Source organism: Neovison vison, chromosome 13, assembly GCF_020171115.1.
Source record: "Neovison vison isolate M4711 chromosome 13, ASM_NN_V1, whole genome shotgun sequence".
Taxonomy (NCBI): Eukaryota; Metazoa; Chordata; class Mammalia; order Carnivora; family Mustelidae; genus Neogale; species Neogale vison.
In genome coordinates this window covers 37,584,866-37,601,665 of record NC_058103.1, presented here as the reverse complement: position 1 = coordinate 37,601,665, position 16,800 = coordinate 37,584,866, and the positions used below count along the sequence as shown (strand labels likewise).

Below are 16,800 nucleotides of genomic sequence, written 5' to 3'. Positions count from 1 at the left end.
CTTAAAAAATGCTGCAATAAACAAAATTGGTAGAGTTTAATTTTTAAAAGGGACAAGGAGGCTGAAAAGGGGAGTGCGTTAGAATAAATTATGCCTATAAGAAAACCTGATAAGGTTCTGGGGTGCCTGGGTGGCTCAGTTGTTAATCATCTGCCTTCAGCTCAGGTCATGATCCCGGAGTCCTGGGATCCAGCCCAGCGTCACTGAGAAAGGATACTCAGTGGAGAGTCTGCTTCTCTCTCTCTCCCTCTGCTATTCTCTCTCTCTCTGTCTCTCTCTTTCAAATAAATAAATAAAATCTTTTAAAAAAAAAAAGAAAGAAAGAAAGAAAACCTGATAAGTTTTAACTATCATCTGTTCATGTATCAGATACTAGTCTTCATTGTTCTTTGAAGGCATAAGCTTGTTGCAGTTTTCAGATCAGCAAAACACACTGGATGTTTTGTGCAATCAAGTAATAACTGTTTACATTAATAGTATCATTTCAGGGGCACCTGGGTGGCTCAGTCAGTTGAGCAGCTGATTCTTGGTTCAGGTCATGATCTCAGGGTCCTGGAAGCAAGCCACAACACGCTTCAGCTCAGTGGGGAATCTGCTGGTGGATTCTCTCCCTCCCTCTGCTCCTCTCCCCAACTTGCATGCGTGTGCCTGTGCTCTCCCCCATAAATAATTTTTTTAATTTCTTTAAAAAAAGAATATTATCATTTTGAAAATATCATTTCTAACAATAGTGAAGAAGAACTAGGGGAAAGTTTGCATACTTCTTCCCATGGTGAAAAAGCATAACGTAACGCAAAGCTCTCCACTCTCTACCCACCTTAAACACCATAACACTTGGGATGAAATACAATAAACAAAAGCACATCATACAGAAGCATGGGAGACCTAGATTAGGGTTTACTGCAATGCAAGCCAATCTAATTCAACAAATACAAACAGAACACTGAGCTGTATCCTTACTGCATACAAAAGTGAACAAGATGAAATACCTACCTTAAAGACATTTTTAAAAAGACTTTATTTATTTATATGACAGAAACACAGAGTGAGAGAGGGAACACAAGCAGGGGGAGTGGGAGAGGGAGAAGCAGGCTTCCTGCTGAGCAGGGAACCTGATGCAGGGCTCGATCCCAGGACTCGATCCCAGGATTCTAGGATCATGACCTGAGTAGAAGGCAGATGCTTAGTGACTGAGCCACACACACCCCCCCTTTAAAGACATTTACAATCTATCACTGGTGGTGGGATGGGAATAGCAGGTCTTTTAGGGGAGAGAATATGCTAAGGAAACATGCAAGAGTCTTTTTACTGAACTCTTTTGTAGGACACATTGCACATGCCAATGTAGGAGGCTGGAAGTAGAGGCAGATACACGAAATCAGGAACAGATGGGAGCAAGACTTTACGATATATCCAGATATGAAGAGGAATAGGTCTCATCAATGACTAAAGCAATAGCAATAAAAATCCCAAGGGATAAGGAAAGTTAGTGTAAGGCCAGATGGTGATGCCAAATAATGAACCACAAGCAAGTGAGAGGAGGAAAATCTTGTCGAGGGCATCGTCAATACCTTTAGGTAGAAGACAGCATCTGAAACAGGCACAGCATGATGCTGGGACGTCCACAGTCCAAAGAGGAAATGGGTGTGGGAGCCTCTACAGTCCCTGGAACTCTCTACAGAGCCTGTTCCATAAGCAACATCTACCATAAAGCTAACCTTTTCCTAACCTAAAGCCTGCTGAGATATAAGAGAAAAGAGAAGCTCGATACAGACCTTAACCTCCCAGAACTGAGAACACACACCTCAGTGGCAGCGCCAGCCTGGGAGCTAACATTCACCCAGTGGAAGAAAAAGGCACAAAGACATCAACGCTACCAAAGGCAGTTTCTCAATAAGGGCAGGCCACGGTTTTCCATCACTCTTGCTTACCAATTTCAGACCTAGGAATGAAGATTGGACCTGAAAATAACTTCAGAAAAGAGGATTGTGGGGACCAGATAAGTGAAGGAAGAAGATGTTTGAACAAACTACTGCTCACACCTATCTAACATCAGAATCATCTGAAGCCAGTGGGTAAAGGTATGGATACCTGCCCCCACCTCCTACCTTGGGTGAGTCTGATTGAACAGGTGATTCCCAGAAGTGAGGTCTGGGAATCTATGTGGTACAAAACCTCTCCAAGTGATTCCTATGTGTGATCAGGTTTAGACTCACTTGTACAGAATGAAATCCCTAGCTTCCATAAAGATGTAGACTATATGTATGTATTTTTTCAGCATAAATATGTAAAAGACAAATAAATCACTGTATTTCCCTGGGCAAGTCCATAAACATTACCTCAGTTTTCTGCTCTGAAAAACAAAGGATTTGGAGTAGAAAATAATTTAGATCCCTTATAGCTCCAAAATAACATGATTTTGTGCTTAGTTAAGTGAGAGCTTTGAAGAAAAATTAACTCAAGGAAAAAAACATCCCATCTGGCCTTACTGAAATATTGTGAAAAAGTTTTCGGATCTAAATTGGTCCCTTTATAGAACTTGCTTTTCTTTTATATGATCTTTTTTCATAATACTCTCTTTAAACTCACAGATACGGCATACTTAAGAAAGAATTGTTATAAATAATGTAAATGCCAGATTCTGTTTTACATACACCAAACAAAATAGCAACGGTACAATGTATCAACATCACAAAGTACATATGATTTACACAGGATGTAAAAACGTCATCTTGACGTTCTTTAAAGGTTCCTGAATTATGTCCTACTTGGTTGGGGGCTGTTTACTCTGTTCGAGACAGTTTTATCAGCTCAAAAGTGCTGATGCCATCAGTGGTTCTCGGATATAGGAGGCTCCTTTGATCACTTGGCACCTAGACTAGTTCATGGTTCATCGCAGATGGTCAAAAAATATATATGGAATAAATGAATAAATTTACAAATGGGCAAAAATCTTTTTCTTTGCACAAGTTTCCCCCAACGGCTCTCAAACTATCTATTCCCATTGACAATTTAGTCTCTTTAATATTCTAATGTAATTTTTACTCTACAGTTTTTATATACGAGTTAATAGATTCTGATACTAAGGCGGGATGGGCGACAGTAGCCATATCAACAAGCAATTCTTGTGACACCAGCTGGGTGTATCACCTGCTAGACCCCAGGACATGACCTTTACCTCCTACCTGCTTGTGCTCACCGACCTTTCTTCCACACTTTTCCTTAAGCTCTTCTTTGCAGCTTACCTCTTAACTCAGGCAGAGAGCGAAACCTCCCCTCCAGCGAAAACAGTGGAGCTGACAAGACCTCCAGCCAGCTGGTCCCAGGGCCGGTTTGAGCTTAACCCCTGACTCGCGCGTGCGCAGAAGGGCCATGGGGGGCGTCCTCTAGAATGACGGACAACTACCTTCACCTCATTACCATACTAAAATCTCCGCCCCTGGAGGAGCCTCATTTACATAACATACGCTGTAGGTATAGGTGTGCTCCTTAAGGCGAATGCGCGACTTGATGTCCTCCTCTACAGATGAAGCTTCCCTATCTAAATATTTATCTTAACCCTAAATAAAAAGAACCCATCCACTCCTGCTCAGGGGAATCACGGCTTTGGAAGCCATTCCTCATAATGACTTTATTTGCTGCAAATAAAGTTTTCTTTGTTTGCAGGTGGTCTGCACCACCTGGTGCAGTTTCTGACTCACCAAAGAATGAGCTTACACCGATTAGGTCACAGTTCAACTGAATTCTGACACTGCCTATGGGGAGATAGCATAATTCCAGAGGTCAAGGGTCTGTCCTACAAGACCACCCCCCATCCCCACTCCTCCACTCCAGACACCATTTGAAAGCACAAGTTGTTATTTGTACTTCAGACCTAACAACTACAGACCAGAGGTTTTGCTTAATTTGCTAGGGCTGTACACAGAGCTCAAAGAAATATTTTTCTTACTAGATCACTGGTTTATTAGAAAAGGATACAACTCAGGCATAGCTAGAGCGAAGGGATAGATGCACAGGCAAGGCATGGAGGGAAAGCACAGAGTTCCATGCTGTCCCCAGGTGTTCCACTCTCCCAACACCTCCACACGCTCCCCAGCCCAGAAGCTCCCTGAACTCTGTCCTTTGGTGTTTTTATGGAGGTTTCACTACATAGTCGTGATTTATTAAATCCTTGACAACTGGCAATTAATTCAACCTGCAGCTCCCTTCCTTCCCTAGAGGTTGGGAGGTTGAGGAGCTGGAGTACAGAAAGTTTCAACCCTCCAAACGCCTGGATGGTTCCCCTGGCAATAGCTTCCTTACTAAGGTTACTTAAGGGCTTTCCAAAGTCACCATTGACATAATAAAAAGGCACATTTATCGTTCTTATCACAGGAAATTCTGAGGGTTTTCAGAGACCATGCCAGGAGCCATGCCAAAAATCAAATACGTATTTCTTATTACAAATAAATCCCAATATCACAGAGAGTATAAGTACAGGAATTTCCCCTTATCTGGGGAGGATCCGTTCTAAGACCCACTACCCCCAATCCCTCCAACCTCCTCAACCCCCCCCCCCGTGGATGTCTGAAATCGCAGATAATACCTAACACTGTTTAAACTGGCTTTTTTCCTATACATGCATACCTATGATAAAGTTCATTTATAAATTAGGCAAATGAAGAGATTAACAATAATAACTAATAATAAAATAGAACAATCATAACAATATACTGTAATAAAAGTTATGTGAGTGTGGTCTCTTTCTCTAAGCATCTTCTATATTGTACTCACCTTTCTTGTGAAGATGTGAAATGAGAAAATGCAAAATAGCAAAGCATTTCATAAGAAATGAGAGGAAGTGAGATGAATGATGTAGGCATCAGAAGAGAAACATCTGCTCCTGGAAGTGGTAAACTGTGGGTAACAAACTACTGAAAGCTTGAGGCCACAGGGAAAAAACCGCAGGAAGCAAAAAACCACGAAGAAGCAAAACCTAGGTCAAGTAGGAGACTATTTTAAGTTTAGCCTTTAACCACATTCAGCATATACTTAAATTTCAGAAAAGATTCCTGAGCTGTTCTATTACCTACCTGCAAGTGCTGCTTTTCTGCATGACGTCAGCTCGATGATACCCAGAGAGTTTGCAAAAACCGTCATTACTATAAACTACAGGCCAATCCACAATCTGGGCATTTCCCAGTAAGAAACTCGATTCTAAAGAAGAAAGAAGGAAAACGAAGTTTTTTTATCTTCATTTAACAATGTACTTCTTTCAAGGAAACAAAAAGACAAATTTAAGACAAATACAACTATGGTTTGTTAAGATACAAAAAATAAAGCCTATTCTTGAGATTGACATAATCAGTTTAACACGATTATCAAATGCGATCTGCAGTAAGTACAAGATTTGCATACAAATTTAAAATTCCACTGAAAAAAAGCCGGTTTATAATACCTCTTTGCATTTGAGTATATTCTAATCTATGAAAACAAGTATGGTTGATATTAAGTAAATGTTAACGACTATAATAATTACACTGAAACACAGATTAATTTATTGAGATTAAGGCTAGAGTCACTTCTCCACTAATTGAGAAAACTAAACTTGATAATATTAAGGCAAATTTGTAGGACTGCTCCAAAAATTCTATTATTATAATTCTGACATGATGGGACAAATTATCCATTAGATTGATCTTGAGACGTCTAATTTAAAATAACATTGAAGAGGGTGTTTGGGTGGCTCAGTTGGTTAAGCTTTGGACTCTTGGTTTTGGACTCAGCTCATGATCTCCTGGGTCATGAGATCAAGCCCCACAGAGGGCTCTATGCTCAGTGGGGAGTGTGCTTGAGATTCTCTCCCTCTGCCCCTCCACTCACTTTCACGCACACACACATGCATGCTCACTCACTCTTTCAATTAAATAAAATCTTTAAAAGAAATTTAAAATAACTTTGAAGATTCCTTTTTTAAAATAAAATTATTCAAATATATTATTTTCAACCACATTCTACACCAAATTGGACACTATGATTATTGTAAATAAAAGGAACATCTCTGGTCTATTTTGCAAGGAGACGTGATTTTGCTTTAGGTATAAAATAAAATAAGATAAAAACAGAGAAGGAGGTAAACCATAAGAGAATCTTAAAAATAGAGAACAAACTGAGGATTGCTGGAGGGGAGATGGGTGGGGGTAATGGGCTAAATGGGTAATGGGGATTAAAAAGGGCATTTGCTGGGATGAGCACTGGCGGTTATATATAAGTAATAAATCACTAAATTTTACTCCTGAAACCAATACTATATGTTAATCAACTTGAATTTAAGTGAAAAAAAATTAATACAAAAATAATATCTTTTGATATCACCCCTGATTAAAAATCTAATATTTTAAAAAAGTAAATTTTAAGGGAATACTATACTTCAAAAATTCAAAATATCTACCAAAAAAATCTCCTTTGAACTCATATTCAAAATAGTGTCCTAAAAGGGAAATTACCTTATGAGTTTAAGACTTTAAGTTTAAATCCTGACTCAAAGTTTGTCTTCATAAAAATAACAGTGCAATTCAACATTTACTAAGAAGCTGCTAAGTAAAAGGCACTACTCTTGGTCAAACAATGAGATAGAAAAACGATCAATAAAACATACCCTTTACTCTCAAAAAAAACCTTACATGCTAAGAAAAATAAATATGTAACAACCAATTACAATTTATCAGAATACATGCTAAATCTAGAAGCATTGGATAAAATATGACAAAAATTTGTTTCAAGGCACTAAAAACAAACAAAAGTAGACAAACTAAAAAAAAAATGACAAAACCTTGAAAAAAAAAGAGATACATTAAATAAGATATTCATTTAACTGTCATTCCCCAAGAGAGCAAATTTCCAGTTTATACAGTTCATTGGTTATATAGTTCAAGCAGAAAAAGTCTTATGGGACTAAATAGTCAAAAGTCACAATTTGGGGCTACCAGAGCAGCTTGAAGTTGAGGGGGAGATCCTTTAACATATGGAGCCATAAACCTGAATATAAATCTACCTCAAATCTCTGCAATCTCAACTATGCATGCACAAAATGAGACTACAAGAAACCTGTCTACTTCAGCAATGACTACAAGGCAAGAGGTAAGCAGAAATTTCACCGGCTCTCAAGGCTAGAAGACAAATTTTTAAGTTCAAGTCCTATCAAGTTAGATAAGCTTGGTAGATAAGTTCTCCAGTTAAGCCACAAAAATGTCATCCTTTAGGAATAAAAAACAAGTCCTAGAATAATGGGTATAAACTGGGACTAACATTAAAAATGTGGAGTGTACACTTAGACACACATACACACACACTCACACAAAGCTAAAATCATAATCAAGGAAACCCCCCGTAATTTACCTGCTCTTTACAATGTATGAACACAATGTCCAGTATACACTTAAAAACTATTAAACAGGCAAAGAAAGAGAAAAATTTTATGATAATTGAGGGGAAAAATAAGCAATAGAAATAGAGGTCAATATGGGAACAGAAATAAACAATACAACTTCTGGAATAAAAAATTCAGGGGTGCCTGGGTAGCTCAGTGGGTTAAAGCCTCTTCCTTTGGCTCAGGTCATGATCCCAGGGTCCTGGGATCGAGCCCTGCATCAGGCTCTCTGCTCGGCGGGGAGCCTGCTTCCCCCTCTCTCTCTGCCTGCCTCTCTGCCTGCTTGTGCTCTCTGCCTGTCAAATAAATAATTTTTTTTAAAAAATCTTAAAAAAAAATTCATTGACTAGGTTTAAGAGTACAATGAACACTAAGAATTAACAGTTTAAAAACATATCAATGCAAATGATTCCAAACTGAAGCAAAAAGAAATAGAGATTAAAAGATGTTCCATAGGACAATATCAAGCAGTCTAAAACATATGTAGTTGAGTATGGGAGAAAAATAAAAAAGACAGAATTGGGCACAAATGTCATATGAATAAAGGATAACTAAAATTTCTCAAATTACATGAAAAATAACAACGTAGAGATCTTAGTTCAGTAAACCTCAAGCAAGATAAATGCAAGCAAAGCCACAGTACAAAGATGGGTAACAGCAAAACTGAAAATAAAAAATAAGGCAAAAAGTCTTTTAAACACCCAAAGAAAGAAGATTATTTAAATATGTGGGGGGGGGGTCCATGGGAGAGATAATAATTATAGCATACAAATCCTGAAATACAAAGATGACCAAAAAACAATGAAATGACATCTTTAAAATATTGAAAGGAAAATATTTATCAACCTAGATTTTCATCTAGAACAAAGTATCCTTCAAAATTGAAGGCAAAATAAAGACAGATTCAGAAACAAAACAGGAAGAATTCATTGCCAGCAAAATCACAGCAAAACAAACATGGCAGGAGTTTTAGTTGAAAGGAAAAAAGAATCAATAATAATGATGACCCTCACAAAAAAAGTCAAGAAGGTAAAAACAAACTACTGGTGGGACAAACAGAAAACAAAACCACTGGGGATGCCTACGTGGCTCAGTAGGTTGAATGTATAACTCTTGATTTGGGCTCAGGTTATGATCTCAAGGTCATGATCTCAAGGTCATGGGATAGAGCCCTGCACTGGGCTCTACACTCAGTGGGGAGTCTCCTTGAGATTCTTGCTCTCCCTCTCTGTTTGCCCCTACCCCCATGCTCTCTCTATCTTTCTCTCTGTAAAATAAATAAATAAATCTTTAAAAAAAAAAAAAAAAAAGTAAACCATGGGATGGTAGCCCTAAATCCAACCATATCAAGTATTACATTAAATGTAAATGGAATAAATAGACTAATTAAAAGACAAAAATTTCCAGACTGGATTTTAAAACAAAGAAACTGATAATTTACTATTTCTAAGAAAGCCACTTAAAGTATAAAGACAGAGACATATTGAAAGTGAAAGTGTGGTGAAACACACTACATAAACACTAAGCATAAGAAAGTAAATGTAGCTACATTAATGCAAAAGAAAGCAGTCTTAAAGACAAGGATAACAGAGATAAAAGCAGCAATTAACGATAACAAAAGGGTCAGTTCATTAAGAAGACATAATTCTCTCAATATCTATTAATGAAAACTAAAGACTCAGATGACTCCAGGCTCAGTGAAATCTTTCAAATATTTAAATAAAACATAAAATAAATATTATACAAACTCTCATAAAATATATGAGGAAACATTTCTGAACTTGTTTTATGAGGTTAGCAAATAGAAATAGCAATATATATATTATATATAACCAAGTAGGGTTATCTTATCAATGTAAGGATGATTTATCATTATGAGATCAACCAATGTAATCTATTATATCAACAGAATAAAAGAAAAAAAAATCATATCTCAATAGATGTAGAAAAAAAATTTGACACACTTATTAATGATTAAAATCTCTGAGAAAACCTGAAAAGAAGGAAACTTCTCAAACTGATTGAGGATACCTACTAAAAAATCTATAGCTAACATTATTTTTAAAAGTAAAATATTGAATAACTTCCCCCCAAGATCAGGAAAAATTTAAGGATGTATATTCTCTACCCTTATGCTTAACTTTTTATTGGTGGCCCAACCAATAAACCAAAAGGAAAAAAAAAACCATAAAGGACATAAATATTGGAAAGGAAGATAAAATTGTTTTCTACTTGCAGATGGCATTAAAGAATTAAGGCATTAAGAAATATTCAAAGGAACACCTAAAATTAAGTGAATCTGGCAAGGTTGCAGGATATAAAGTTAATATAAAAGTCAATTTTGTTTCTATATACTAACATTAAACAACTGGAAAATTAAAAACAATTTCACTTAGAATGATACAAAAATATAAAATACTTAAGAATAAATTTATCAGAAGATGTGTAGGACATCTAGAGTGAAAGCTAAAAAAACTCTGGTTAAGTAAATTCAGAAACACCTAGACAAAAAATGAGCTATGCCACACTCATGAATGGAAACAATATTTTTAAGACATCAATTCTTTGCAAATTGATCTATAGATTCAACACAATCCCAATGAACATACAAATGGCTTTTCTGAAGTAACTGGCAAAGTAATCATAAAATGTTTATGAAAGTACAAATTACCTAAAATAATCCAAAATAAAATCTGAAAAAGAAGATCCAAGTTGGAGAACCATACAACCAGGTTAAATAGTTAAGATATAGAACCTCACAAAAATGGTCTATTGATTTTTTGCATAGATGCCAAGAAAGTTTAATGGGTAAAGAAAAGTCTTTTCAATGAACTGTGCTAAAACAACTATATATCTACATGAGCAAAAACTGAACCATGACTACTACCTCACACCACACATGTACATGCACACAAAAATTTTAAATGGGTGATCAACCTAAATAGAAAAGTGAAAACTAAAAAGAAAATGTGGGAGAAAATCTTTGTCACTTTAAGGAAGACAAGAATTTCTTAGATAAGACTTCTATAGCAATCGCCATAAAAGTAAATGTTGATAAATAAATTAAACATATCAAATTAAAATCAGCTGCTCATTCAAGGGCATTGTCAAAAAAGTGAAAAGGAAATCCACAGACTGAGGAAAAAATACTTACAATACAGATATTTGAGAAAGCCCTCCTATCCAAAACATACCCAAAAATCCTACAGAGAGACAAAAGACCCAATGAACAAAATGGGCAAATGACTCAAACAGACACTTCCCAAAAGAAGATATACAACGGCCAATAACCACAAGAATAAGATGTTCACCATCATTGGGCATCAGGGAATACAAATTAAAAGCACAATGATATATCACTCCTCAGCCACTGGGGTGGCTATAAAGATTAATAATACAAAATGTTGATAAGAATGTGAAACAACTAAAACTCTTTATAAAATTAATAATGAGAATATAAAATGGAATAATCAGTTTGAAAAAAAGTTTCTTGCACAGTTAAATATTTAACCATGACCCAGAGATTTCGTTTTTAGGCATTTACTCAGTGAAAAGAAAACATACGTTAACAATAAGACTTGTAGAAAATGTTCATATCACATTTACTCATAGTAGCCAAAAACTGAAAACAATGCAAATGTCCATCAACAAGAGAACAGATTAAAAATTTTACATATTCATACAAGAAAATCTAGTCAATTCTAAAATGGAACAAACGACTCATACATGCAACAACACAAATGGATCTGATAAACATTACAATGATTGAAAGAAGTCAGAAGCTATAATTTCATTTATATGAAGTTCAAATACAGGCAAAGTTAATCTATGGTGATAGAGATCAGAACAATTATGGCTAAAGGGAAGGGGTAGGAGAACTGGCAGGAAAGACGAAAAAGAAACTTTCTGGTGAAGGTCATTGTTCTCTTATAGAGGTGTAAGTCACACAAGTGTATACATTTGTCAAAACCAACTGAACTGAACACTTAAGATCTGTGTATTTTAATTACATCAAATTTAAAAGAAAACACAAGGAAGACAAAAGACCAGAGACTCAGAAGTTTTAGGAAAGCTGTGACATTTGAAATGAACCTTAGTGACAAGAATGGTAATACCACCTTTTCTTGGTACATAGAGTGGTTAAAGTAGAGATTAAAATGAGCACCCGCAGAGAAAGGGGAACCCGCCTACACTGTTGGTGGGAATGTATGCTGGTGTAGCCACTCTGGAAAACAGTATAGAGGTTCCTCAAAAAGTTGAAAATAGTGCTACCCTATGACCCAGCAATCACACTGCTATGTATTTACCCTAAAGATCCAAATGTAGTGATCCAAAGGGGCACATGCACCCAAATGTTTATAGCAGCAATGTCAATAATAGCCAAACTATGGAAAGAACTGTTGGACAGTTGGACTGTTGATTCCAGCAACAGATGAATGGATAAAGAAGATGATATATATATATATATATATATATATATATATATATATATATATATGAATACTATGCAGCCATCAAAAACCCCAAAATCTTGCCATTTGCAATGATGTGGATGGAACTAGAGGGTATTATGCTAAGTGAAATAAGTCAATCAGAGAAAGAAAATTATCATATGATCTCTCTGATATGAGGAATTTAAGAGACAGGGCAGGGAGTCGTGGGGCGGGTAGTGAAGGGAAAGATGAAATGAGATGGAACCAGAGAGGGAGACAAACCCCAGGAAACAAACTGAGGGTTGCTGTGGGGGGGTGGGTAAGGATAGGGTAGCTGGTCAATGAACATTGAGGAGGGTGTGTGCTATAGTGAATGCTGTGTATTGTGTAAGACTGATGATTCACAGACCTGTACCCCTGAAGCAAACAATATACTATATGCTAATTTAAAAAAATAAAACAAACAAAAATAAATAAAATGAGCATCCCATAAAAAATGCTTCATAAAGTATAAATTCCTCTATAAGTGTATAACATTTTTATTTATGTATACATCAAAAATAAAAATTATAGTGTGATTATCAAAGATGAACTTTTCTCCTCTTAGCCCAGGTTGGGTCCTACTCAGTTTACTCCCGCTAATCCATATGCTCTCCACTTCATGAGTAGGCCGCTGTGGCAGTCCGTTCAGCTACATGGTCTCCCTGCCTCAACTGGTCTTGTTTGTCACACTAATGTTCACTTGTCCCCCCAAATCCCAGCCTCCATCTTACCACTCCTCCTCCAGATCAAGACTCCCCAAAGTGCTTACATTATCTGATTCTCTCCCAGATATAGAAAGCTTAGAGAACTTCACTCTCCCTACTTACACAAACATATTTCTCATTACCTCTAAAGTCCACACTATTGCAGTTAAGTCCGTTTTCTCATTATGGCCCCAAAATATACTCATCCATGATGCTTACTGTCCACTTGAGATGCTTTTCCCCCATCCCTTTACCTATCAAACGTTTCAGAACCAGGTCACTCTACCTTCTGCATGACACATTCAATGAGTACCACTCAGCCTAATCCCCCTCTGGCTACCACCATATCTGCCTCTAACCCTTCACTGGACAAATTTTGCATAAAAGTTGTCTATTCTCATTAGTTTCATCTTCTCAGCTCCTGTTCACTTGACTCACTCCTATTTGGTTTGTTCCTTACCACTCCAGGACAACCAAGATCACCAATAACCTCTCCATGTCCCCAAACCCAAAGAATGCCTTTTAATGATCTCACTTGACAATTCAGAAGCACTGTTAACCATTGCCTCCCTAAAATTTCTCAACCCTTAGCTTTCATAAAATGACTTTCCTTCAGTTCTTTGAATAGTCCTCCATTTCCTTTGCAGGCTCAATATTCTTTGTCCAGTGAGTATATATTAGAGTTTCTCCACATCAGTTCCTCTTACACTTCACCAGTCTCCATAGATTCAGTAGGTGGTAACTTTATATCTCCAAACCAGACCTCTTTTATAAACTCTAGATCTTGATATCCCCATTGACCTAGATATCCTCTTAGATACCCCAAATGGACCTCAATATCTTAGACAATGGGATTACCATCCATGCAGTTATGTAAGCCAGAAATCTGGGAGCCATCATTCAATATCCTTCTCATTATTATTATATCTAATCCATTACATAATCCTATAAATTTTGTCCCCTCAATCTTTCAAATTTCTCCATTTCTCTGGATCCTCACTATCATCATCCAAATCCAAACTTCTAACACCTCTCGCCCAGATCACTCCAACAGTTATCTCATTGATTTGTACTAGTCCTCTCTGGGGTTTTTTCAGTGGATTGTCCACACTGAAGGCAGAGAGGTCTTTCCAAATTTCCAATTGAATCATGTTCCCTCCCTGCTTTAACACCTGTAAGTAGATTATAATGGCTCTCAGAATGCTCAGATCCTTGACATGACCTGTAATGACTTCAAAGTCTGTCAAATCAACCACAGCCAATTTTTTCTTATATTTTTGTAAGCTTCAAGCTCTCTCCCAACATAGGACCTTTTTACTTGTCGTTCTCTTCCTTACTTATCTGATTGACACTTGCAGTTACTTAGATTTTGACTGTCACGACCTCTGTAAATCTTTCCCTGACCTTCTGGCCAGGTCATAGCTAATAATTTTAGACATCACACACCTCTTCCACACAGTCCTTAGCACAGTTACAATTTTACACCTATTTGTGTTACGATATAATGAATGCATAAATGCGTATCGGCCTGTTGGACTGTAAGTTCTGTAAGACAGAGCCTATACCCAGTTTGGTCCTATTTGATCCCCCTATACCTAACACAGTGTCTGGCCCATAGTAGATGCTTGCTTCTTGGTTGACTATATCAATAAACAAATGAGTTAATGTAGTCATGCAGGGATCTCTACTTACATATGTAATATCATAAAATTTAATATGTGATGCCTCTCTAAATACTTCATATATATGCTATTTTTAACTTCTCAGATAATATAGTCCTTGGGATTATAAAATTTTTGCCTATTGTGCCTAGAAGAGTTGCAATATAGTAATTACTTATTGATTGAAATAACTGCTTCTATCCCAAGAAATAGAAAACAAATGTTCTAAAAAAGAACTAATATAAACATGAAAGGTCCTAATGAAGGAGGTTTTCTCTCCCCCAGAAACTAAGCAAACCAGTGTTTTCAAACTTGTTTTAAGTTGAAACTCATAGTAAGAAATTAATTTTATATAGTATCTCAAAAATGTGTTTGCACAGATATACACACATACCTATACAAACAAACTAAAAAAATCTCAAACAATACTTACTATATGAGATCCTCTTTTTTGTTCTATTTCAATTTTTTGGTGTGCTAGTCAAGACCCATTAAATCAATTTTACACACCAAAGTAAGGGTTATATCTCACAAAATCCTAAACATCCCCAAATTCTTACAGACCTCCCCCTGTCATAAAAAGACTTGTTTTCAAGACATTTGTTAGGATTTGGATCAGGAGCTTTAATTGCTCCTAGTTAATTCTGCTATTAAAAATATTAAACTGCTCCCACCATACCATTTTCAATAACGTAACAATGAGAAAATTAAGCCTCCAGCTCAGTAGGGCCTAACTATGATTATTCATTTATTGTTGATATATTATGTAATAACTATGTCATATGTAATGTATGCTATGTAATAACAAAATTAAAGCAACCATTAGTGAAGCCCAAATTCTGTGCTAGGCATTGGGACAGATGTCATATCTATTATCTCTAATCTGGAAAACAACTCCATTCTGCAGTGAGTCAGATTCACCAAGCCCAGATTTCCCAGAAACAGTGACTAGACCACAGGTTCCCTAAATTCTAATTCTTGACTGAGATATCTACAAATTCAAACATTTTCTAGGTGAAATTATATCTTTTTTTTTCTTGTGATGGAAAAGTAGGTAGTCAAAGAGTGAAGAAGTCCTAAAGCAACACAATGTAGGCAAAATTAATTCTCATATTAGCTTGGAGGCAGAGTTGTTTGGTGGGGGCAAAAAATGAAGTTGGAATCAATCCCTTTTTTCAAAATATACCTGATTTAGCCAATAATCATAAAATATGGACTATTCAGATATTTACCAGCTACATACTAGAGTATTTTCTGACAGGTTCAATCAGACCTAGCAACTCAGAAGAGAATTTCTTAAACCAACTTAAAGATTAAACAAATAGTCCAGGAAATAGGGTGCCCTTCATCTTTATGCTTCAAGTTGGATTTTATTCATTTAGATGACCAGAGAGTGAAGTGACTACGTATTCACTAGGTCTTACTTCAAGATCCTAACAATTACATGTTAGCAACATGTGCTCTTGGTTTATGGAGGACAAGCATAAGAACTGCTTTTATCACTTCTGAATGCTTTATAAAGCTGTAATTGAGAAAATTAGCCACAGTGCCAGGGACTTCATACAACAAATCATCTACCGGTAAATATTCATAACAATCAAATTACCACAAAGATCCTTGTCCGCAAACTATCTGCCAGTACTTGGATCCCCTGTCAATACTTCCAAGGGAGCTACTCTGAAACACCTAGGGAGTTATAGTTAGGTTATTGTTTTCCTCACACACAAACTAGAAATACCAGTATCTACCACCCTGGGTAATTTATGGAGATGAAATAGAGTAATCCAAGCAAAATCTTTATAAATCAACTATTAGAGCAAAAGGTCTTTATAGCACTGGTGTTATATGCAATTGATAAATTATTGAACTACATCTGAAACTAATGAGATACTATAAATTGGCTAATTGAATTTATATTTTAAAGAAGTCTTAGTAAACTAATAACTGTTATTATTTATTATGCACAAGATTCTTGTACAACTATGTCATTTATGCAGGGAGAGCTTTCTATGTGTGAGTTCTCTATGTGTATGTACAAGCAAAGAACTAGAAAAAAATATTTAAATGTTGATCCTGCAAATCAAAACCTATAAAATTCTATTTGTCACTGAAAGCTGAACTACAAAATAAAATATTGGGGGGCACGAAGAAGGAGAAACAGATTTCCTTTTCATTTCAAAGGCTAAATTAGATGAAAACTGATAAATATTAAATAGACTGCCGAGGATTTTCCTTCGGATATTTGTCTGTTTGTTAACTGAAACACAATTTGTGGATTTGAAATATTCATACAACTGTTCCATTTCCCTATAGTCATGAAAATTACTCTTTCAGTGAATGTGAAATCTGGTATTATTAACAAACATTAAGAACAGGATAGCAAATTAATTAAAATTGTTTCCTGGAAATTTTTAATTTCCTTTGGCTTTCAAACATGGTGAGGAAAAGCAGTCTGGCTACTGAGAGATAACTTCTCTGCAAAGGAGGAGAGTTGCAAATCTTTTTCTTTTTTTTAAGAAATTTTTTAATTTATTTATTTGACAGACAGAGAT

The 16,800-nt window shown here is 36.2% G+C and overlaps 1 protein-coding gene across 1 annotated transcript in view; it reads right to left on the bottom strand.

Moving 5' to 3' along the window:
* Positions 1-13,738, bottom strand: part of KCNH5 (potassium voltage-gated channel subfamily H member 5) — a 290,625-nt gene extending 276,887 nt beyond the window's left edge. The window contains exons 1-2 of the mRNA XM_044232335.1: positions 13,588-13,738; positions 5,073-5,196 (exon numbers count right to left, since the gene is read on the bottom strand). Coding sequence (XP_044088270.1) covers positions 5,073-5,196; positions 13,588-13,738 — 275 coding nt within the window. The remainder of the gene's footprint in view (positions 1-5,072; positions 5,197-13,587) is intronic.
* Between the last annotated feature and the right edge of the window lie 3,062 nt (positions 13,739-16,800).